The sequence below is a fragment of the Chiloscyllium punctatum genome, chromosome X (genome assembly GCF_047496795.1).
Source record: "Chiloscyllium punctatum isolate Juve2018m chromosome X, sChiPun1.3, whole genome shotgun sequence".
NCBI lineage: Eukaryota > Metazoa > Chordata > Chondrichthyes > Orectolobiformes > Hemiscylliidae > Chiloscyllium > Chiloscyllium punctatum.
This window is the reverse complement of record NC_092791.1, coordinates 28,407,599-28,432,670: the sequence shown is the minus strand read 5'-3', so window position 1 is coordinate 28,432,670 and position 25,072 is coordinate 28,407,599. Positions and strand designations below refer to the sequence as shown.

At 45.5% G+C, this 25,072-nt stretch overlaps 1 protein-coding gene across 7 annotated transcripts in view; it reads left to right on the top strand.

Moving 5' to 3' along the window:
* Positions 1-25,072, top strand: part of LOC140471286 (RNA-binding motif, single-stranded-interacting protein 2-like) — a 247,305-nt gene that overhangs the window by 101,209 nt on the left and 121,024 nt on the right. For all 7 annotated transcript variants that reach the window (XM_072567269.1, XM_072567268.1, XM_072567263.1 and 4 more), the window contains exon 2: positions 19,917-20,083. In XM_072567269.1, the coding sequence (XP_072423370.1) occupies positions 19,917-20,083 (167 nt within the window). The remainder of the gene's footprint in view (positions 1-19,916; positions 20,084-25,072) is intronic.

The window sequence follows — 25,072 nt, the reverse complement described above, 5'->3', positions numbered from 1 at the left end:
CTGATAAATCTAACTGTTCAGTAAAGCTGGGGTTGGAGGCTGGGCACCCTTTTTGTTTAATGCCCCCCACCGTGAACTTTCTCCTCGGTGTACTGGTTGCAGAGTCCTGATGATGATTCATTTCAAAAGGATTTAGATTTTTATTGTCATGTGTACTCTAGTACAGTGAAAAGTGTACAAAGTCGCCATTCTCCGGTGCCATCTTGAAGTACAAAAGACAGGATTAAAAACAGAAGCAGAAATAAAAGAAACAGCCAAAAGAAAGGAAATGTCCAGATCACTTCCCTGCCTCCACAACTGCATTGGAGGCAACTCAGAGAAGTTCATTTGATTAATTCCAGAGATGAAAGGCTTGTCTCATGAGGAGAGATTGAACAGTTTAGGCCGCTGCTCGCTAGTGTTTAGAAGGATGAGAGATCTAATTGAGGTTTATAAGATGCAATAGGGGATTGATGAAGTAGACGGAAAGAAGATGTTTCCCATGTGGGGCAATCTAGAACAAGGAGTCGTCATGTTAGGATAAGGAGTAGTAGAATTAAAACAGAGATGAGAAATTACTTCTCTCAAAGAGTCATGAATCTATGGAACTCACTATTCCAGAGTGTAGTGGATACCAAGACACTGAGTTAATTTAGGTAGACAGGCATATTTTTAATTAATAATGGGTTAAAACATTATGGAGAGTGGGCAGGAAAGTGAAGTTGAGGCCAAGATGAGATCAGCCGTGATCATATTAAATGGCAGAGCAAGTGTAAGGGGCTGAATGGCCTACTCCTGTTCTGAGTTGTTAGGTTCTTAATTCTCAGGCAGTCCTCCAATTTGGCAACTCCAGCAGGCCATTTATTGCTGGGATTCTGCATGCCTACCACCATTTCTGCATTTGCACTTTTGATACAGTTGTGATGAAGAAATATGCAACATTGTGATCAGGTACAGACTTGGGAGCACAGGTAGGTAATTCATTCAAGACTATGTATCGGAAGTTGGGGAAGGAAAGGACAGGTCAGCTGGCTACATGGTACATGCAAAGCAAACGAAAGAGTTTCTGAACCAAATGATTGACAGAATTAGAGTTTCTATTTACCCAGCCTGAGGATAAAAACTAGGAGCAGAAGTAGGCCATTCAGCCCCATAAACCCTGCCATCTAAAATGATTATGGTTGACCTTCAACCTCAATTCCACTTACCTGCCCTATCCCCATATCACCCAATCCGCTGAGTGGACAAGAACTGACTCTGTCCTCTCAGATGAAGTATAATGTGGGTAAATGTTAGCTTATCCTCTTTGGTAGCTAAAATGAGGTGGCAGATTATTGTCTGGTGATGGTCTGGGATGACCTGGATGTCCTCATATACCAGTTGCAGAAAGAAAGCATGCAGGTGCAGCAGGTGGTGATAAAGTCAAATAGAGTCATAGAGATGTACAGCACAGACAGAGACCCTTTGGTTCCACTTGTCCATGCTGACCAGATATCCTAGCCTAATCTAGTCCCACCTGCCAGCACTTGGCCCATATCCCTCTAAACCCTTCCTATTCATATACCCATCCAGATACCTCTTAAATGTTGCAATTGTACCAGACTCCACCATTTCCTCTGGCAGCTCATTCTAAATGTGCAGTACCCTCTGTGTGAAAAGGTTGCCCCTTAGGTCTCTTTTATATCTTTCCCCTCTCACCCTAAACCTATGTCCTTTAGCTCTGGATTTCCATACCCCAGGGAAAAGACCTTGTTTATTTACCCTACCTATGCCCCTCATGATTTTATAAACCTCTAAAAGGTCACCCCTCAGCCTCCGATGCTCCAGGGAAAACACCCCCAACCTATTCAGCCTCTCCCTATAGCTCAAATCCTCCAACCCTGGCAACATCCTTCAAAATCTTTTCTGAACCCTTTCAAGTTTCATGACATTCTTCCGATTGGAGGGAGACCAGAAATGTATGCAATATTCCAAAAGTGGCCGAACCAGTGTCCTGTACAAATGCAACATGACCTCCCAACTCCTATACTCAATGCTCTAATAAAGGAAAGCATACCAAATGCTTTCTTCACTATCCTACATACCTGCAACTCTGAATCTGCACTCCATGGTCTCTTTGTTCAGCAACATTCCCCAGGGCCTTCCTATTAAGTGTACATGTCTTGTTCTGATTTGCCCTTCCAAAATGCAGCACCTCACAATGTAAATTAAACTCCATCTGCTAATCCTCAGCCCATTGGCACATCTTATCAAGATTAGATTAGATTAGATTGCTTACAGTGTGGAAACAGGCCCTTCGGCCCAACAAGTCCACACCGCCCCGCCGAAGCGCAACCCACCCATACCCTACATTTACCCCTTACCTAACACTACAGGCAATTTAACATGGCCAATTCACCTAACCTGCACATCTTTGGACTGTGGGAGGAAACCGGAGCACCCAGAGGAAACCCACGCAGACACGGGGAGAACGCGCAAACTCCACGCAGTCAGTCACCTGAGGCGGGAATTGAACCCGGGTCTCAGGCGCTGTGAGGCAACAGGGCTAACCACTGTGCCACCGTGCCGCCCGTTGTATTTTGAGGTAACCTTCTTCACTGTCCACTACACCACCAAATGTTATGTTGGTATTCATAGTGAGAGGTTTTGAGTACAGGAGTAGGGATGTCTTGCTGGAATTGTACAGGATCTTGGTGAGACAACACCTAGAGTACTGTGTGCATATTTGATCTCCTTTTCTGAAGAAGGAAGCCACTTACTGTGTGAATGTATTTTCCCACAATGACACTGTTGCTTCTTTTGCCAATCGCTTTAAATGTGTCCTGCTGGCTCTCAATCCTTCCATCAATGAGAACATTTTCTCTGTCCAGACCCCTCATGATTTTGAACACCTCGATCAAATCTCCTGTCAGACTTTCTCTTCTCCAAGGTGAACAGTTTGAACTTCTCCAATCTATCCAAGTCACTGAAGTTCCTCACCCTGGGCACATTCTCTAATACTGCACCCTTTTCTAATACTTTCAAAAAGTATTAGAATGTGGGCACCACTGGCTGGACCAGCAGGAGTTACCCACATTGCTGTGGGTTTGGAGACCAGGTAAGGATGGCAGCTTCCTTCCCTAAAGAGGCATTCAGTGAATTTTCACATCCTTCATATGGTGGGATGCCCTGAACGGGACACAATACTTCAATTGAGTCCAAATCAGTACTTCATGCAGGTTTAACACAATTTCCTTCCTGCAGATTAACTTTCGGTTTGGTTGCCTGGAGCAGTGCTGGTAATCTGGATTTTAACGCGTCACATCAACCGAGATGTGAGAGTTGATGGCTTTCTGTGGGATCCGGGTGGGCTAGAAGGATTTTTTAAGAAGCTTCAGGTCACAGTCGTGACAGGGACGAGGTGGGGTCTTCTCTGGAGAAATTCCATCCGGTCGACCGTACCAAAAAAAAAGTGGATGTTGTGACGATAATTGCACAACTAGGTCCAAGAGAACAAAGGGTTTCTGCCACTTTGATGGAGGAGCTCCTTGCGAGCAGCCCTCCGTGGGGGATCCAGCTGGTGTTTCATGTGGGAACGAAACTAAAGAAACCAGCTGCATCTGCACGAGCTAAGCCCACGCGCTCCAGCTCAAACTAGTCCTTTCCACTGCCCGGGACCAATATGGCCAGCGGCATTGACAAGTGGTGCCCGATGCTGCCACATTTGTTACGGTGTTGCCGTGAAGACGATGGCAAACAGCAAAAGTAAGGAGCAAACGCTGATCGTACAGTTTTAGGGAGCAGGCCATTCAGCCTGTCGAGCCTTTCCTGTCATTCAACCGTATCACGGCTTTCTGTGGGACTACCGGATCTATAACGGACTCGGCTTTGGTTCACATCCCACTTTACCAATATACTGCCAACCTTTTTGGTCTTGAGTGCTCCGGTTGATCCCCGGTGCCCTCAGCTTTTTGAGGGACAGACAATTCCAAATTGTCGCTTTGGGGGTGTGAAGTTGCCTCCTGGCATTCGCCCTGAACGGCCCGGCCCGGTTCCTCAGTGTCAATCCCCCTTATTATTGTAAGTGAGATCAACCCTCACTCACTGAAATTCAAGGCAAGGTTATCTAAAACTGAAAACGTGTTGCTGGAAAAGCGCAGCAGGTCAGGCAACATCCAAGGAACAGGAGAATCGACGTTTCGGGCATAAGCCCTTCGTGCTGCGCTTTTCCAGCAACACATTTTTCAGCTCTGATCTCCAGCATCTGCAGTCCTCACTTTCTCCTACAAGGTTATCTAAAACAAAAACCGAAATTCAGCAAGCCAAACAGCATCAAACCAGGTTATCTAACCTGTGCTAAATTCGCCCTCTGCGAGGTAAAAACCGAAAACCTCTCAACTATAAAGATTTGCTAGGCTGGGGCCATTACCGATAGATGTCTGAACGATCCTCCTCCTGCAGAGTTATTTTTCAAATTCATTCATGGAATGTGGGAGGCCAGCATTTATTGCCCATTCCTAATTGCCCAGAGGGCAGTTGAGAGTCAACCCCACATTGCTGTGGGTCTGGAGTCACGTGTTGTTGTTGAGAGTGTGGAGCTGGAAAAGAACAGCAGGTCAGGCAGCATCCCAGGAGCAGGAAAATCGACGTTTCAGGCTGGAACCCTTCATCAGGAATTTGGTCTAGCTGTGTTATCGCTGTACTGTTAATTCAGAGACCTAGGTAATGTTCAGAGATCCGGGCTTGAATCCTACCACAGCAGATGGTGGAACTTGAATTCAATAAAAATCTGGAGTAAAAGTCTCGTGATGACTATAAAAGGACTATGACCTGCTGTGCTTTTCCAGCAACACACTCTCTCAACTCTGATCTCCAGCATCTGCAGACCTCACTGTCTTCTAGTTGAAGTCACATGTCGATCAGACCAGGTAAGGATCCAGTTTCCTTCCCTCAAGGACAGGAGTGACCCAGATGGGTTTTTCCAATAATCAATGATGCTTTTACAGTCATCACGAGACTTTTACTCCAGACTTTTATTGAATTCAAAGTCCACCATCTGCTGTGGTAGGATTCAAGTCTGGATCTCCGAACATTACCCGGGTCTCTGGATTAACAGTACAGCGATAATACCGCCAGATCAAAATGTCCCCTGTGTCTGACACTAAGAGAATCAGGACATTCACATACAGGAGCATAATCCTTTAAGAAAATTAATTTCTCCGGTTCTCTGTTATAAATCTGCTACCCCTTATCCTAAAGCTATGACTTCTTGTTCCCCACATGAGGAAACATCCTCTTTATGTCTAGTTTGTCAATCTCCTTTAGCATTTTATCTACCTCAGTTCAATCTCATTCTTCTAAACTCTCACGAGTAGGGGTCTAAAATGCTCAGTCTCTGTCATGAGACAAGCCTTTCAACTCCAGAATTAGCCTAGTGAACTTTCGCTGAACTGCCTCCAATACTAGGTAAAAACAATGACTGCAGATGCTGGAAACCAGATTCTGGATTAGTGGTGCTGGAAGAGCACAGCAGTTCAGGCAGCATCCGAGGAGCTTCCATTGAGCTGCCTCCAATACTAGTACATCCCCAAGCAAGGGTTCCAAAACTGTATGCAGCACTCCAGATATGGTCTCACCAATAAGTTGCAGTTGCAACGACACTTCCTGACTTTTATACTCCATTCCTCTAGCAACCGATGTCCAAATTCCATTTTCCCTCCTTATTACCTGCTGTACCTGCATACTAGCTTTTTTTTTACAGTTCATTTAATTTAATTAACTACAATTACTGTGAACAATCGCCATCTGAGTTTTAAGAAGAAGCAAGGCGATGCACATAGAGAAACAAGGACTTAGCAGAATCAGGGAAGATGATAATGTTATGGTCATGTCATTGGTCAAGGAAACCCTGAGGCTGGGGTGGGGACCTGGGTTCAAATCCCATCATGGCAAGTGGTGGAATTTAAATTCAATTCATAAATCTGGAATATAAAGTGAACATGACCATGACAACTATTGTTGTAAAAACCCTTCTGGTTCACAAATGTCCTTTAAGGAAGGAAATCTGTCTTTACCTGGTCTGGCATACATGTGACTCCTGACCCAAGGCAATGTGGCTGACTCTCCACCGCGCTCTGAAATGGCTGAACGAGCATGGGCAGTGAATGCTGACCCACATTACATGAAAAAAATAACAAAAAGCTGCAGAGAGAATCGACAAAAGTAGCAAGGGGAAAGTATAGCGAGAGAGACAGCATTCTGCAATGAGAAAAGTAGGGAGACAATTAGAAAATACCACCAAGAAGGTTAATTAAAACTGTGCTTAATGAACTATAATTGCATATTATATTGCATAAATGGCAGACAATGTACAAATCAGCCACTTCTATTAAAAACAGAAGATGTGGAAAATGCAGATAATACATTTATACATTTTGCCATTATATAATGTGCTTCATGGTATATTATTTCAGCTACATACAATATCTAATGACAGCTCTTTGCTGACACAGTCTGTATTTGTGTTTGAACATGTTTTCCTCAGTGATTTGTGCTATGATAAATGATGTTTCTCATTCAGGCAGCAGTCCCTGAATCAGCTGTTTATGGGATAGAAGCGATTCAGTTCAATTTATGCAAATGCCGTGGTGAAAGGTGCACCTTTCAAAGTCACTTTGCCACAAAAGCAAAAGTGGGAATGAAAAGTGTCTTTGCTACATTTAATCTCCCAAAAGCACATCTGCAGGACAATGTTGAGCACTTGCAGAATTGCACACACCAACAATGGCGAGGGAGATATTGCCAGGCCATTTGGGTGCCATCAGTGGCATCTGGGAAAGGTTTTCCTCTCGTTCATACCAGATTGTACACATGTTCTCTTCGAACAGTTTCCTGATCTTGGTAACAATATCCAGTGCAGGAAACCTCCCACCTATTGTTATGGTGTCGCTAACAGGCAGAGTACAAAGAAAGAACTTGCATTTATGTAGCACCTTACAGCAGCGCAAAATACTTCACAGCCACTGAAGTACTTGTGAAGTGCAGCTACTGATGTAATGTAGGAATTGTGGCAGCCAATCTTTGCACAGCAAGCTCCTGCAAATTACAATGTGATAATGACCAGATTATCTGTTTTTTGCGATGTTGATTCAAAGACAAATACTGGCTGGAGCACACAAGAGAACTACCCTGTACCTCTTCAGAATAGCGCCGTGAGATGTTTCACATCCACCCGAGAAGTAAGTGAGGTCGCCACTTAATGTCTTACCTGACAGAAGGTGCCTTTTGACAGTGCTCTGCTCCGTCAGTGCAGCATGGGGAGGTGGGATCTTGTGTTACAGTCTCAGAGTGGGACTTGAACCTATGACCACCTAACTCTGATGTTAGCTTTCGATCAAAGGAGCCAGAGTTTCCAGTGACTTAAAGTTGCCCTTTGTGATGAGGGTTGCATAGTCCAGTGTTACTGTCGGTGTTGCTTGATATACTGTCACTGTAGTGAGAGTTCCTTTGTATAGGCTACTTAAGGAGGACTGACCTGGTGCAGTGTTTCTACAGTATAAGTTATGTGGTACCATTTCAGTACATTGGGATTTATGGTAGAGTATCACCACAGCATGAGTGACATGGTATTCATCAGGAGTTGGATGGTGCACATTATCACTACAGTGCGAGTTAGATGGTATAGTCTTGGACTGTGGAAGTTATATCAGACAGTGTCAGTACAGTGGCCATTATGTGGTACTGTGTTAGTACTATGAAGGTTATGTGGTGCTGTGTCAGTACAGGGGAAATTATGTGGTAATGTTGCTACAGTGGGAATTAGGTGCTACAGCATCACTACAGTGGGGTTACATGGTACAGTATCAGAACAGTTGAAGTTACATGGTACTGTGTTAGTACCACCGGGTTTATGTGGAGCAATGTCAATACAGGGATAGTTATGTGGTCCAGTGTCTTTATAGTAGGGTTACTTGGTACAGGATCTGAACAGTGGGAGTTATGTGGTATAGTATGGTATACTGCTTCCCAAAACCCCTTGGATGTATTTATCTTATCTGCTTCACTAACTGCTGCACTTAGCCTAGCTACATACTCATTGTTTACACACCTAACGCACCTAAATATTTAGTTACTGCACCCTCAGTGATGTCTTACCCTCTGCTTCATTGTGATTGCTATTTTTAGCCTTCACTGTGCAGTGCAGAAATTGCTTGTTCTCTGACACTTTCTACCTGTGGAGCCAGGATGGTAGCTTCACTCCCTTTCAGCACACTGCATTCCAGTATGTCTGTACATCAGCAGGAAGCAACTGTACTCCAGCTGCATTCTGAAGCTCACAGCAAACACATGGGAGGGAGCCAGAGACCCCCAAGGTTCACTCCTCGGCTGAGCGCAATTCTGCTGAAACCTTCACCAGGGAATTTGAAACAAAGAATTACAAATCCACTCTGTGGATGTCTCAGGGTACAGTGTCACTGTGGTGGCTGTCTCAGGGGACAGCGTCACTTTGATGCCTGTCTCAGGGCATTGTGGTGACTCCCCCAGCTACTTGAATTGTACATCCTCACACCCTGTTTCCTGTAAATAATCCATTCCATCCTCCCAATTCCTCTGTCTCCATCGCATCTGTTCTGATGACGCCAACTTCGACAAGGGAGCTCTGAAATGTCCACCTTATTCCTCAACCGAGGGTTCTCCAGCACCATTGTTGACAGGGCCCTCAGCCGGGTCCGATCCATGTCTGTACTTCGGCTCTCACTCCCCCTCTTCCTTCCTCCTTGTCCTTACTTACCATCTCACCAGCATCTGCGTCCAGAGGATCATGAGCAGCCATTTCTGCCAGATGCCAGCAAGACGCTACCACCAGACACACAGTCCCCTCCCTCCCATGTCCACCTTTCACAGGGACCGTTCACTCTGGGTCATCCTGGTCTCCTCTTTCTTCACTCCCAACATCCCTCCACAATCCCACAGCACCTTCCCCTGCAATCGCTAAAGGTGCAACACTTGCCCATTTACCTCCTCGCTCCTCCGTATCCAAGGGCCCAAACACACGTTTCAGGTGAAGCAGCACTTTATCTGCATTTTCCACAATCTGGTCTACTGCATTCGCTGATCACAATGTGGTCTTCTCTGCGTTGGGGAATGAAACGTCGACTGTGTGACCGTTTCGCATAATACATCTACGTTCTGCCTGCAAAAAGACCCTGAGCCTCCAGTTGCCTGTTACTTTAACACACCACCCTATTCCCTGGTCAACATCTCCTGTCCCAGGTTTGCAGCAGTATTCCAGCGAAGCTCAGCACGAGCTGGGAAACCAACACCTCATTGTCTACTTGGGAACCCTGTAACACTCCGGACTCCATACTGTGTTCAACAACTTTAGGGCCTGAACTCCCCCCATGACCGAGTCCTCATACCACACACACCAGGCCTCGCTATCTCACAGTCTGCTATTACATATAATCCATTGTTAGCCACTAACAGTTTCCATTAACAACTAGTCACCCTCCCAGCCAGATCGTTATCCACTCCTTTGTCTGTCCAGCTGTTCTCTCTCTTTGGGCTCTTTCCCTATCCATCATTTACTCCTTGCTCCCCCCTCCACCATATCTTCTGCACATAAACTAACATTTTCTGAGCTACCATCAGTTCTGATGAAGGGTCACCGCACCTGAAACATTAACTTTGATTTCTTTTCACAGGTGCTGCCCAACTTGTAGAGCTTTTCCAGCAACTTGTATTTTTGTACAGTGTCATTGTGATGGTTGCCTCAGGGTACACTGTCACTGTGGTGACTGTCTCAGATTTCAGTGTCATTCTGCCAGTCTCACAGTACTGCATCACTCTGATGCCTGTCTCAGGGTATAGTGTTACTGTGACCGTGTTGTTTGATGAGTATGTATTATCCATTTCAGGTGTTTTTGCAATCTGTGTGTTCTGGTCTAATTGTTGCTCATCTTCAAGGATATATGAAATAGATCAACATGTTTTTGTGCTCGAATCACTTTGCTTGGTCTGTGCCGGAACATAAACACACCTTGAAGCTTTAGGTGACTTTGAGAGGCCAATCAACTATCACTTCCTTTGCTGATTCTTGCCATTCAGTTTCCTCAATTGCAAAGATATTCCTGTACGTTTCTTGCTGTGTAGCTCAAGTGTCCTAGTACTTGACAGCTGTGCAGGTCCAGTGCAGGTATGCCCAGGCTATTTGACTGTGGGGTGAACCTGTTCAGGTGCTCATTTGCCACTTGCACTGCCTAGTGGCAATAGGGGAGGGCTGTTGAGGACAGGGGCTTCTCTGGACAATGATCAATTGCAGCAATCCCAGGTGTGGAGTTTCCTCACCTTCGTCTTAATGACAGACAGAGACCGGTTTCAGTTCTGAAGCTACCACAGAAAGATGCAGGTGAGATTAAATTCACGAGATTACGTCTTTTTACTTTTGTCATGTTTTCTTCTTGTTCAATGAAACGGAATATTGGGGTCCTCAAAATGACTTTTGGCCATTCTATCTGGCATGCAACTCTTAATCACTTCTATTGTGCCTTTGTGTCCAAGTCATTTCATCACTTCTGCAGGGATTCCATCCAATTCTAGCAGTTCTTGAAGAAATAGATTCTGCTGAAGTTTACCATTTAAGATAATTGCGTGATGAATTCTTGTGATGTTCCTCTGTTCATTATCTTGGCGAAGGTGTTATCAGCTCTATTCAAGTCACACGCTTGGTTAGAGACAAAAAAAACTGCAGGTGCTGGAACCAAAGTAGACAGGCAGGAAGCTGGAAGAACACAGCAAGCCAGGCAACATCAGGAGGTAGGCGAAAGTGAGGACTGCAGATGCTGGAATTAGAGTCGAGAGTGTGGTACTGGAAAAGCGCAGTAGGTCAGGCAGCATCCGAGGAGCAGGAGAGTTGATGTTTCGGGCAAAAGCCCTTCATCAGCAGGTAGAAAAGTCGACGTTTCAGGTGTAACCCTTTTTCAGGACTGGGTGTGGGTGTAGGGACAGCTGCAGATAAGGGGAATGGAGGGGGCAGGGTGGTGAAGTGGGGATAGGTGAAGACAGTTAGAGGGTACGACCTGGTTGGTCAATGGGAGGAATGAATCTGGTTTGTGGCAGGGAGGAGTGGAACGGAGGGGGAGGAGCTGGGAACGAGGTCGGGGGATGGAAAAAGAGGTTATTTGAAACTGAGGAACTCAATGTTGAGTCCTCCAATGTTGAGTCCTGTAGGCTGCCCAGGCGGAAGATGAGGTGTTGTTCCTCCAATTTTTGGTTTGGTTTGTTGCGGCAATGGAGGAGGCCAAGGATGGTCATGTCGGAAAGGGGGTGGGGAGGAGAATTAAAATGGGTGGTGACTGGGAGGTCCGGTCGGCCCCTGTGGGCCTGGTTTAGATGCTCAGTGAACCGTTCCCTAAGTTTACGTTTGGTCTCCCCGATGTGGTCTTCTCTACATTGGGAGCACCTGATGCAGTAAACTAGGTTGGAAGAGAGGCAGGTGAACCTCTGTGTCACCTGCAAGGACTGTTTGGGGCCCTGTATGGAGTTGAGGGGGGTGGGGTACCAGCAGGTTTTGCATTGTTTCCGGTTGAGGGGAAGGTACCAAAGGGTTTGGGGGGGTGTTGGTGTGGAGAGTGGCGCAAACCAAGGATTGTCTAAGGGAACGATCCTTGCAGAAGGCAGATGGGGGTGAGGAGGGGAAAGTATTCTTCGTGGTGGGGTCTAGTTGGAGTTGGTGGAAGTGTTCAAGGATGATGCGTTGGATGCGGAGACTGGTGGAGTGGTAGGTGAGGACAAGGGGACTCTGTCTTTATTGTGTTTGGGGAGGGTGGTTAGAGCAGTGGAACGGGGAATGGAGGTGGTGCAGTGGAGGGCTGTCTGGATGACAGAGGGAGGAAAAGCATGTTGTTCCTCTCCAACAGACCCATCTAGTCCCCCTCCACCAATACCCTCCTCAGCCTTGCCGAACTGGTTCTCACCCTGAATGGCATTTCCTTCAACTCCTCCCATTTCGTTCAAATCCAGATGGGCCCCAGCTATGCCTGCCTCTTTTTCAGATATGTCAAACAGTCCCTCTTCAGTACCTATACAGGCACTGTGCCCCAATTTTCCGTTATTACATCAATGACTGCATCGGTGCAGCGTCCTGCACCCCGGCTGAACTAGAGCAGTTCATCGACTTCACCCACAACATCCACCATTCCCTCAAATTCACTTGGTCCATCTCAGACACCTTCCTCTCCTTTCTTGACCTTTCCATTTCCATCTCCGGTAACAGTCTCCAGACAGACATTTACTACAGACTCATAGACTCCCGTAACTATCTGGACTGCACATCCTCCCAACCCGTATCCTGCAGGAACTCTATCCCATTCTCCCAATTACTCCGCCTCCTCCTCATCTGCTCGGACGAGGAGACATTCCATTCCCAAGCATCACAGATGTCCACCTATTTTGAACAACATGCTTTTCCTCCCTCTGTCATCCAGACAGCCCATCACTGCACCACCTCCATTCCCCGTTCCACTGCTCTGAACTTCCCACCTCCTAAACGCACTAAAAACCATCTCCCCTTGTCCTCACCTACCACTCCACCACTCTCCGCATCCAACGTATCATCCTTAAACACTACTACCAACTCCAACTAGACCCCACCGCCAAGAACATCTTCCCTTCCCCACCCCACTCTGCCTTCCGCAAGGACCATTCCCTTCCACAATCCTTGGTTTGCGCCACTCTCCCCACCAACCTCTCCCCCGAACCCCCAGGTACACCATCCCCCTCACCTCCATCCAGGGCTCCAAACAGTCCTTGCAGGTGAGACAGAGGTTCACCTGCCTCTCTTCCAACCTAGTTTACTGCAACAGTTGTTCCCGATGTGGTCTTCTCTGCATTGGGGAGACCAAACGTAAACTTAAGGAACGGTTCACTGAGCATCTTAACCAGGCTCACAGGGGCCGACCGGACCTCCCAGTCACCACCCATTTTAATTCCCCTTTCCACTTCCTTTCCGACAAGACCGTCCTTGGCCTCCTCCATTGCCAAAATGAACCAAACTGCAAGTTGGAGGAACAGCACCTCACCTTCCACCTGGACAGCCTACAGCCCGGAGGACTCAACATTGAGTTCCCCAATTTTAAATAACCTCCCTTTCCATCCCCCGACTCCGTTCCCAGCCCCTCCCCCTCCATTCCACTCCTCCCTGCCACAAACCAGATTCATTCCTCCCATTGACCAACCAGGTCGTACCCTCTACCTGTCTTCACCTATCTCCACTTCACCACCCTGCCCCCGCCACCCCCTTTATCTGCAGCTCCCCCCACACCCACGCCCAGTCCTGAAGAAGGGTTACACCCAAAACGTCGACTTCCCTACATCCTGATGCTTCCTGGCTTGGTGGATTCTTCCAGCCTCCTGCCTATCTATTCAAGTCACAGTCGGAATTGGCATATGCACCCATTATTCATTTATGCCTGTGCCTTCAGCTGTCTCAACCCTCACTCTCTGGAATTCCTTCTCTGCCTCTCTCGTTTGCACATTATTTATTCCTCAATCACTGTAAAAAAAAAAAGATTGTCTGGCCGCTGTTATTTTCCCGTTTGTGGAAGTTTGCCATGCACAAGTTGGCTGCCGTGCTTCCTAATTAACTAACACATCAGTCACAACACATCAAAAAGTACTAAATTGTCTATAAAATGTTTTGGGGCCATCCTGATATTGTGAAAGGCACTTTATAAACACAAGTCTTGCATTCCTTAAGATGTTTGTTAAAACGGAACATCTCTGACCAAGCTTTTAGTTACCTGTCTTAATGTCTCCTTACATGATTCTAATATTGTCCAGCAGTAGTCCCTGAGAAAGGATAATGGTGCTTTTTAACTGCACGTTATTTGCCAATATTACAAATAGATCTTAAGATTGCTGGGAAAGCACAGATGAGGAGAAGGGGGTCATTGAATACTGCACTGGGGTTTAACACTCTTGCCTTTGCACCTCTGCGAGGTTTAATCCAGCCAAGGTCCATCGTGAGAGCGCTTCCTGTTTGAGTGGGTCTATTTTTAAAAGGGATTTGACTGTCTCAACCAACTTCCTGCTGAGATTGGCTTCATTTTTCAGGCTGAGGCTTTAGCTCCTACTCCTGTGGTCCAGGAGGATGTTGGGAAACGTCCATTAGCAGTGTTGAAAGAAGAGCAGGTAGCCATTTTGTGCAGAGCAAGATCCCACAGCATTCTGGTCAACATGTCTCCCTCAAGCCTACACCCATCAAAAGGCATTCTTTCCACATCTTCAGTACTGTTTGGGGAGGGAGAGTGGATTTTGAGTTGAGATAAGTGTTTGTCCACACAACAACAGTCACTTTACCTAAATAGAAGTCGTGGTTCAACATGCCTTAAGCCACTTTGACATGTTATATCACTGGCACTGTTAGAAATTTGGTTGTCACAATTTGGCAACTGATTTTGAGATATTGCCCCATCCTGGAAGTTTACATCCCCCACTGTTTGCATAAAGCCTGAGGGCCTGACTAGCCTTAAATCAGGCAACAGTTGCCACTATTTCTCCATTGTTGGGGAACCAGAGTTGTACACCCAGTTTTTCTGATGTTCCTGGTGGGCCTCTGTCTTTGTACTGACGCTCTCAAAGTCCAGTTTCTGCAGCTGATCTTCCCAGGCCCCAGAAACAACATGCTCACCACTCTGTTGTTGGGCCTATCCAGACCAAATTGGTCATGGCATTTTTGTATTGCTGATTTTGGGCCATAGTTTCATAATCACAAGGAAAACTTCTGATTTTGGCTTTGTCTCTTGTTGAGACGCAGCATCAACCTTTAACTGATAATGCTCTTGGGACCTTTGGTGAAGCTAAGGGTGCTACTTAAATGCAAACAGTTTCTTTTCTTCCATCTCAGCAAGGCCATCTCATTGGTCACAAGTATGATCAGACCATTTGACCATGACAGAAGAAAATAGTGTCTTCACTAGATGAAACCACCAGCACTATGTTTGTGTAATCAAAACTCAAAACCAGCTGATTATCCTGTCATCATCACTGATTAAATGCAAAGCCTCTTGAACTGCATGGCTTAATTTTACATTGGGTGTCCTTTTACCTATTGAGCCATTATTGGAGCTCATGGTGGATGTAAAACATTGGTTTACAAACAAAAACAAAACACAGGAATGTTCCAGTTACAAGGAAAGATTGACAGAATTGAGACTGATTGTAGAAACTGATTGTAAGGATGGCTTGAGAGGGAGAGTTGATCTGTATCCTGAAGGATCAGACAAAATGCATCAGGAGAAACTGTCTTCGTTAGTGGAAGGACTGAGAATGAGGGGACACAGATTTAAGTTGATAGGCAAAATAAACAGAAATGATGACATGAGGAACAACTTGTTTAGACAGCAAGTGGAGAAAGTGAGGACTGCAGATGCTGGGGATCAGAGCTGAAAATGTGTTGCTGGAAAAGTGCAGCAGGTCAGGCAGCATCCAAGGAGCAGGAGAATCGACGTTTCGGGCATCAGCCCTTCTTCAGGAATGGCTCATTCCTGAAGAAGGGCTCATGCCCGAAACGTTGATTCTCCTCGACAGCAAGTGGTCAGGATCTGGAATGCACTGCTTGAAAACGTGGGGGAGCGAGATTCAATTGAGGCTTTCAAAAGGGATTCAGATTACGATCTGAAAAGAACACCGTTTGCAGGGCTGAGGGGAATGGTGGGGAGTCGTTCTGAGTTGCTTTTGCAATGAGCTGACATGGACACGACGACTCAAAGGCTTTCTCCTGTGTTGTAAGTTTATTTTATGATTCCATGCACGTATTACTTCATATTCAAAAATTTGTAGCTCTATTACTAGGGGCAACCTCATGTCATCAACTCTCCAGGATTGCCCTGAAGTTTCCTGGTATTGAAGATTATTGTCCTGGAAATTGCTGCGAGCAAATCCTGGGATGGAAAGACGGAACGATTTGGTCTCTCTGGTGTAACCATATCTTTGATGCTGGGGGCATGGGTATGAAACGAAAGGCTTTTTGAGTGGGTGGGATAGATGGAAGGTGGGAGAGCATGTATTGAGACTTGCAGGAATGCATCCATTGGTGACCCTGTGGGAAATGCCAAGCGAAGGTACAGCTTAAAAGGTTAAGGATACTTAGTAACTAGTAGCTTAATGTGATCCTTACTTCTAGCCATGAAAAGAAAGAACAGAATAGATGAGCATAGAGTCATAGAGTCACAGAGATGTACAGCATGGAAATAGACCCTTCGGTCCAACCTGTCTACGACGACCAGATATCCCAAACCCATTCTAGTCCCACCTGCCAGCACCCAGCCCATATCCCTCCAAACCCTTCCAATTCATATACCCATCCAGATGCCTTTTAAATGTTGCAATTGTACCAGCCTCCACACTTCTCTGGCAGCTCATTCCATACACGTACCACCCTCTGTGTGAAAAAGTTGCCCCTTAGGTCTCTTTTATATCTTTCCCCTCTCACCCTAAACCTATGCCCTCTAGTTCTGGACTCCCCGACCCTGGGGAAAAGACTTTGTCTATTTATCCTATCTATGCCCCTCATAATTTTGTAAACCTCTATAAGGTCACCTCTCAGCCTCCGACGCTCCAGGGAAAACTGCCCCAGCCTTTTCAGCCTCTCCTTATAGCTCAAATCCTCCAACCCTGGCAACATGATAAGAGGAGCATGACATTAGGAACTAGCGTTGAGAGGATTATAAAAGTCTTGAAATCCTGACTTTGTTTCAGTGCATGGTGTTATAATCCAGAAAGCTAGGTGGTGAAGGATCCAACTGGACCAATCCTTACACACTTTTTTTTAATTAACATTTATTTACAGAGATACACATTACAGACATAGTTAAAAATCACACAACACCAGGTTATAGTCCAACAGGTTTAATTGGAAGCACACTAGCTTTCGGAGCGACGCTCCTTCATCAGGTGATTGTCGCAATCACCTGATGAAGGAGCGTCGCTCTGAAAGCTAGTGTGCTTCCAATTAAACCTGTTGGACTATAACCTGGTGTTGTGTGATTTTTAACTTTGTACACCCCAGTCCAACACCGACATCTCCAAATCATGATTACAGACATATGCTTCCTAATCTAACAAAATCTCTGAGATTTGACAGCCATGTCAAGACCTGTGGCTGTTTCTCTCCTGGAGATTCTCTCTGACTTGGTTGCGTATTGCTCATTTTTATTTCAAGTTTCCTGCATTTGTAGAATTTTGCCTTTGCAACTGGTGTTTGTTGAGGAATCTGCATTGATTAGGAGAACTTCTTGATTCTGAATAGTGCCATATTCTTGAAACAATAAGATCCTGAGGGGACTTGACAGGGTGAATGCTGAGAGGACTTTTCTCCTTGTGAGAGAGACCAGAATGAGGTGGCACAGTTTGAAAATAAGGGGCCTTCCATTTAAAATGGAGATGAGTATGATCAATAGTCAAAAAATGTGGTGCTGGAAAAGCTCAGCCAGTCAGGCAGCGTCTGAGGAGCCAGTTGCATCGACGTTTCGGCCTTAAGCTCTTCATCAGGAATGTGGAGGGGGCAGGGGACTAAGAGATAAATAGAGGGGTGGGGGGCTGGGATCATCATACAGCACGGAAACAGACCCTTCGGTCCAATTTGTCCATGCTGACCAGGCATCCCAACTTGACCTTGTCCCATTTGCCAGCATTTGGCCCATATCCCTCTAAACCCTTCCTATTCATGCTTTTTAAATATTGAAATTGTGCTCTGTTGAATTCTTGTTCCCGAAGACCAGTGGAGGCTGAGTTAGAAAAATTTTTGCTTAGTGAAACTATTGAGGGTTATGGGGCAGAGAGGATGTGAAAATGAGACCCCAACCTGATCAGCCTTGATCTTATTGAATAGTGGAGCAGGTTTGAGGGGCCGCCTCCTATTTCCTGACAGTTAGACAGAGTCTTGGTTTTAATGTTTCAAATCAGGAAATAAACAGTATCTCTGGAAGTGCAGCATTCCCTCAGGATTGCACTGGGATTGATAGCCTCAATTTTTATCCTAAAGTGGGGCTTGAACCCACAGCCTTTTTAATTCCAACGTAAGCACACTTACCCACTGAGCCACAGCTAACACAATGGGAGTAGAGGAAAGAGTGATTTGAAGAGGGATAGAGACATTAATGCAAACTCTATCCCAGGAACATATCTGAGCAAGGTGGTGATGTTGAACCTGTACAAGATCCTTGTTAGACCTCAGCTGGAGTATAGTGAACAGTAGTCGGTGCCACATTATAGGAAAGATGTGAACATTCATTGGAGAGAGTGCAGAAGCAATTTACACAAATGGTTCCAGGGATGAGAAACTTCAGTTATGAGGATTGATTGAAGAAATTGGGACTGTTCTGCTTGGAGAGAAGATGGCTGAGAGGGAGATCTGATAGAGGGTTTCAACATCATAAGGGGGCACTGGACAGAGTAGGTCGGGGGAAGCTGTTCCCACATGTAAAATGAACAAGAATGAGAGGGGCATGGATTTAAAGTGATGAAGCAAGGGTGATGTGAGGAAAAACATTTTCACCCAGCAAGTAGTTAGGGTCTGGAATGCACTGCCTGGGAATGTGGGGGGAGGCAGGTTCAGTTGAGATATTCAAGGGCGGCATTGGATGGTTATTTGGATAGAATGGTGTGCAGGGTAAAGGCAAGAGATTGGCAGTGGGGATAGAACCAGTGCAGACATGATGGGCTGAATGACCTCCTTATGCATTTTAACAGTTCTGTGATTCTGATCATTTGATTTGAAGATATTACCATTTACAGTTGTTAATCAGCAGTGGGGAGATGTCAGCAGGCAGATTTGTGGTAAAATAGCTCTTCCTCAGGGATGCCCCAATGCTGAGCCTCAGACCTGTCTACGGTATTGCGTGAGGCAGATCAATTGCTGTGCTTCAAAACTGATCAGTTGAGACAGTCAGTGGAGAGGTAACCTCGTAATTGAGTTTCATTAATGAAAGTTCAATGGACCTCATGGAGGCCTTTACGGTTATGAAGGAGTTCAGTCAGTTGGGTGTAGAGAAGATGTTTCCACTTACGCAGAGTCCAAAACTTGAGGCTAGAAATGTAAGATGATCACTCCTAAATTCAGTAGTGTGTTCAGCAGATACGGCTTCACTCAGCTGGGAGTGGTGAGAATATGGGAGGCAAACAGAGATCCTTTTCAGGGGAAGTTGGATAACTGCATGAAGAGCTGGGAACAGAGAGGGAATTTTGGGGGGGAAAGGCTTGAGTGAAGCATAAGCACTGGTATGGGGCAGGTAGGCTGAATGGTCTGTCTCTGTGCTGTATGTTTGCTGCAAGCCAGCAAAATATGTAATCAATGATAAATGTTGGAAGGATCAAACTGGACTGGAAATCCTTTTCTTGAGAGCTGGCTTTTTCATGGAATTCAGTATTTCATATGCCTACCTCTCACCTGCAACTTCAGTATCCCAGAAGTCACTTTTTAAAAAAAAAGTAACCTATTTTTCGAAATAACCTGTACAGATATGTTATTACACACTTCTAAAGCAGGTCAGACTTGAATCTGGGCCTCCAAGCCCAGGGGTAGAGATGCTGCCACTGTGTCCTAAGAGGATCCCCAGTGCCTTTTTTTTTAATTCCCCCACACTGCCACTGCACCCAGTCTCTCTCTTTATAAGTGCTCTGGGTGCTTAATTAACAATGACCTTAATAATATAATTGGCAGACCATTAATGATTGTCAATCATTAATCCTAGGTGTAATGTTCCAAATCCTAGGTGTAATGTTAGCTGGCATCTCCAATCTCAGTGTCCAACTTTATCTCACCGAGATTGCTATCTCTGCCTGTGTTGTCTGCTCCCAATCCTGGCTGGGAGCTTGCCACCTGAACTCGAAAGTAGGCAGGATTTTCTCTCACTTTGACTTCCAGCCGTTAATGGAATTGGATTTTGTTTTTTTTCCAGCAGCCCTATGCCCCACCCGCCCAGCAGATGGCACCGCCCAGTCCCAGCACCAACAGCAGCAGTAACAGCAGTAGCGTTGGAGGAGAGCAACTGAGTAAAACCAACCTTTACATCCGTGGGCTTCACCCTGGTACGACCGACCAGGACCTTGTCATGCTCTGCCAACCGTAAGTACTTTGTGTGCTTTAAATGATCCTATGGGACTGGAGGAGAGGGGAACAACATCTTTGAGACATTTTTGTGATGGCTGTGCACTGCTGAGGTACGCTGTTTGCTAACAACAATGATCATGAATTGAATAAATCTCTTGAAATGTTGCAACTTTCAAATCTTTGACCATCCTTAAAGTTCCAGTCTTCCTTTGGTTATCCACTTGCCTCTGTCACAAAGCAAGGTGTCAGCGAGAGCTCAGAAAATGAGGCGTGGATATTATGCTGAGGGTGTGACAGATAGTATGTGATTTGGGCGAGGGGCTTTCGAGGAGATGGCTACTCTGGTACCTTGTCCTCAGAATGGCACATGTCGAGATCTGCAGCCTATGCCACTTGTCTTTGTTTACCCCTGTGCCTGTCTGTGCAGCAGTACAGAAATGTGACCGTGTTAGCTTTGATCGTAGTGTGAGCATGGCATGATGCACAAAGGCAATTCGCAATCAAATAAAGGACCAATGGTGGGGCCTCCTATGCATGTGTTAAGGTTGCTACCTCTGCCATTATCACAGAGTGATCGACTGACTGTGTCCTTTTGAGGTTCACACTGGAAGATCTGAGGATTGCCCAGGTTTCCTTAAATCCAAAAAGGCTGATGGTGATGTTAGCATTTCTCACTGACTAACCCAATGCAGTAGAAAGGGCTTGTGTTCCTTTGAGTTGATGAGAGGTGACCTTGAAAGTCAAATGTTGCAACTGACCAAATTCTGGGCATGAAACAAATCGAAAGACCTTTCATGAATATTTAGCTGAGGTCGAAAAGTGGCCATGATCGCATTGAATGGCAGAGATATCTGGAAGGGCCGAATGGCCTATTCTTTCTCCTCTGTTTGTCAAATAGAATGATCTTGGGATTGATGTAATTATTTTTACCTGCTTCTCCAATTTACCATCAGTGTTTTTGCAGGAGGCATCTTTTGTGCTCATTAAAGTGAGCATTGCCAGTGATGAGAAATGGCATCCCATGGCACTGTCACTGCCTTTCAGGCACCCCGGTGGTGACATCAATCACTTCCAGTCTGGTAAAGCCCAGACTGTTTCTGAGGGCACTCTCTATTTCTCTCTCTCTTTGCTGCTGTGACAACTGAAGAGTCTTGGGGGCAACATGCCCACTGAACGGTATGGTTGGTAAGAGCATGGCAATCCAGCCTAAACTCGGAGTAAAACTTTAAATAAAAGGGTAAAGCGTTCTGAGTCCAAATTCTCCCGAATTTGTAGAGTTTTGTGTTGAACCCCACAGGGTGGGGCAAAATCTCCAGTGGAGATGAGGGAGAGTCCTGCTGGGTCCTTCCACCACAGCCAACAAAAAGACAGTTTTAGTTGGGAGTGACCCTTGATTTTTTTTTAACCTGCAAATTATGACTAAATGAAGTGTGTGTGGACTCAATGCAATGAAAACTCTATGCAGTTGTTCAGTGGCACTTGTAATATTCATTAAAAAGGTGGCAGACGAAGGTGTTTCTTTGAAAAAAACAGCTGCTGAAAATTATAGAATCCCCATAGTGTGGAAACAGGCCATTCGGCCCAACAAGTCCACACAAGTGGTCTCCATTTTAGAAGGAATACTTCAGGAGCAGAAACATAGAAAGCAGCAGCAGGAATAGGTCATTTGTCCCTTCGAGCCTGCTCTGCCATTCAATATGACCATGATGATCATTCAACTCACTCTCCTGTTTCTACTTTCTCCCCATACCCTTTGATGTCTTCAGCACTAAGAACTATATCTAACTCCTCCTTGAAAGCATTCAGTGTTTTGGCCTCAACTACTTCCAGTGACAAAGAATTCCACAGGCTCCCCACTCTCTGGGTGAAGACGTTTCTCCTCGTCTCAGTCCTAAATGGCCTACCCCATATCCTTAGACTATGATCCATAGTTTTGGATTCCCCAGTCATTGGGAACATCTTTCCTGCACTTACCCTGTCTAGTCCTGTTTTATAAATGTTATAATTCATAAATTTTATAATTTTATAAATTTCTATGCGATCCCCCTCATTCTAAATTTCAGTGAATATAATGCTAACTGATCTAGTCTCTCCTCATGTGTCCGTCCTGCTATCCCAAACATAAGTCTGGTAAACCTTTCTTGCACTCCCTCCATCACCAGGATGTCCATCCTCAGATAGTGAAACAAAAACCACACATAATATTCCTGGTATGGTCTCACCAAGGCCCTGTACAATTGCAGCAAGTCATTCCTCGAATCCTCTTTGAAGGTCAACATGCTGTTTGCCTTCTTCACCACCTGCTGCACCTTGTGTACAAGGACATCTATGTCTCATTGCATCTTCCCCTCTCCCAATCTGTTCCCATTCAGGTAATAATCTGTCTTCTTGTTTTTGCTTCTAAAGTGGATAACCACACATTTATCCACATTATACTTCATCTCTCCACTTACTCAACTTGTCCAAATCACTCTGCAGCATTCCTGACTCATCCTCACAGTTTGCCCTCTCACCCAACTTTTCCAAGAAGTTGAAAGTTGATGGCTTGATGTGCCCTTCCAAAGTTGAACAAGGAGGACTTCATACTTGGTGAGAATGAGCTGCCTGCACACACCATGCTCTGTTGTGGAACTGCGAGCACATTACACAGAGAAGTGTGCCTTTTGTCACTGATTAACTGACTCCAGTTTCTGGGGTAAGTTAGTGAGGACAGTGGAATGGCAAAGGCCCTGATTCTGGTCAGAGAGTTGAAGTCTACTTTCCAGGCTGGCTGCAAGGTAGATCATTTTGCAGTTTGTCGATTTGATGTCAGTTTGAAAGTCTGTGCCAATGGTGGATTTTTGCAAATAATTGCCCTGTCTGCAGCAGTGCCTCATCGCCTGCTCCTCGCCCACAGGATGGTGCTTCCTGATTGTTCATTTTTATGCCCAGCAAACTGTAGGGACAGCCAGGGCACAGGAGGGAGTGTAAAAACCAGGAGACACAATCTCAGAAGGGGTAAGCCATTTCAGACTGAGATACTGAGATCAGGACCAGAGGTTGTGGAGGGTCAGTCATTGAGTCCATGATCGTGACTGAGATTGATAGATTTCTACATATGAAAAACATCGAGGAATTTAGGGAGAGTATAGGAAAATGCCACTGAAGTATAAGATCAGTCACGATCTCGTTCATTGGTAGAGCAGGCAATATGTATCTCTGTAAATCAACAGTTATTAAAGTGCATAAAGATTGGCTCCAGTTCTACCCATTACCAACTGGCTTTCTGATGTATATGACTGCACATTGTACAACTGTCAATGAGGGGTGAGATGGGCAGAGCCAAACAAGCTTTCCTTTGCTCCACATTATATAGCAATAGTTCTGAAAGGGCTAATGCTGAAGGCTGCATTAAATTCCACCCAATTTGATGAAGTCATAAGGATCATTGGGCATGTGAACCCTCGAATGTAGAAGCCCAATCATTAAGAATAAATGTAAATGGGTTGCTCTGTACCACGGGGTGGCAAATACCTGGAAGAAAGATTGGCAGCTCACCTAAAGATGGCAGGTAGCAACAGACAAGTTGTCAGCCTGTGATTAGTGCAAATGTGTTTTCTTTGTGTTAACAACTGTATTAAAAAGTAATTCCAGGCCCCTTCTGATGATATATTGGGAATAGCATGGCCCCACTTGACACTGAGATACATCGACCAGAAAAAGGTAGCCTGCCAAAGATCATTGTGGTTTAGGCTGGCATCGGTAGGTTGCCTGGCGACAGGACCAGGCTGGGAAACGAAGCCTGCCATAGTTGAGCAGTTGGACACCGTGTGGGATAACAGGTGAAGAATGGCCATTGAAGTAGGCTATCAGAGGGCTGCTGTCATCCATACAATCCCACAACAGTCAGTACTTTAAACGCAACCGCTCCAGGACTAAATGTTCCAAACCTAGTAGGCTGCTTAAGTGGGCAACATAAGGTTTTAGGTGGCACATCTTGCAAGACCTCTTATTGGCTAGCCAAAAATTCTTCCTGGGCAATATAAGCCTAAGACATGCTATCCAGTCACTGGTACCTGTTTCTGCTATTAGCTAATAAAGAGTACAGGCAGGAGGCTGAAAGAACACAGCAAGCCAGGCAGCATCAGGAGGTGGAGAAGTTGACGTTTTGGGTGTAACCCTTCTCCAGGGCTAATGCAGGGCAGTTAACCACAACCTAAACACACAAATCTAAACAGGAGAAGACCATTCGGTCCATTGAGCCTGTTCCAGAATTCAAATTAGATTGTGGCAAATCTGTACTGAACTCCATCTTCTTGCTGTGCTTCTCTAACCCTTAGTAACCCTGCCCAACAAACATTTGTCCTATTCAGTTTTGAAGCTTTCAATCAAACCTCAGGCTCCATAGTCATTACTCAAGAGAAGACAAGCCAAGACTATGCAATTTGTAGGGCTGTTGTGGCACAGAGCTAGAGTCCCTACCTCTGGGTAAGGTGACCTCGGTTCAGGTCCCACATATGTCCAGAGGTGTGGCTGTACAGGTTGGTCACAATAATTATATTTTAAATTTTGAATAAAAGCAAAATCTGCTGTAAATCTGGAACAAAGAGAAACTCAGCAGGTCTGGCAGCATCTGTGGGGAGAGAAACAGTTATGTTTCAAGTGCAGCATGAGCCCTGAAGAAGAGTTGCATCAGACGTGCAATGTTAGTTGTTTCTCTTTCCATAGATGCTGTCAGAGCTACTGAGTTTCTCCAGCACTTTCTTTGTGTTAAATTTGCTGATGACCCACTGCTACCAAAAAACATGCAACCTGGCCTCGTACTTTAATTCTAGTTGAAGGCATTTGAACAAATCTGTCAACTTGTTTGAATTTGACTTTAAACTCCTCGGCTGAGTTGAAACGTGTGGTGCTGAAAAAGCTCAGCAGACCAGGCAGCATCCGAGGAGCAGGAGAATCGACGTTTCGGGCATAAGCCCTTCTTCAGGAATGAGGCTGGTGTGCCTAGCGGGCTGAGATAAAAGG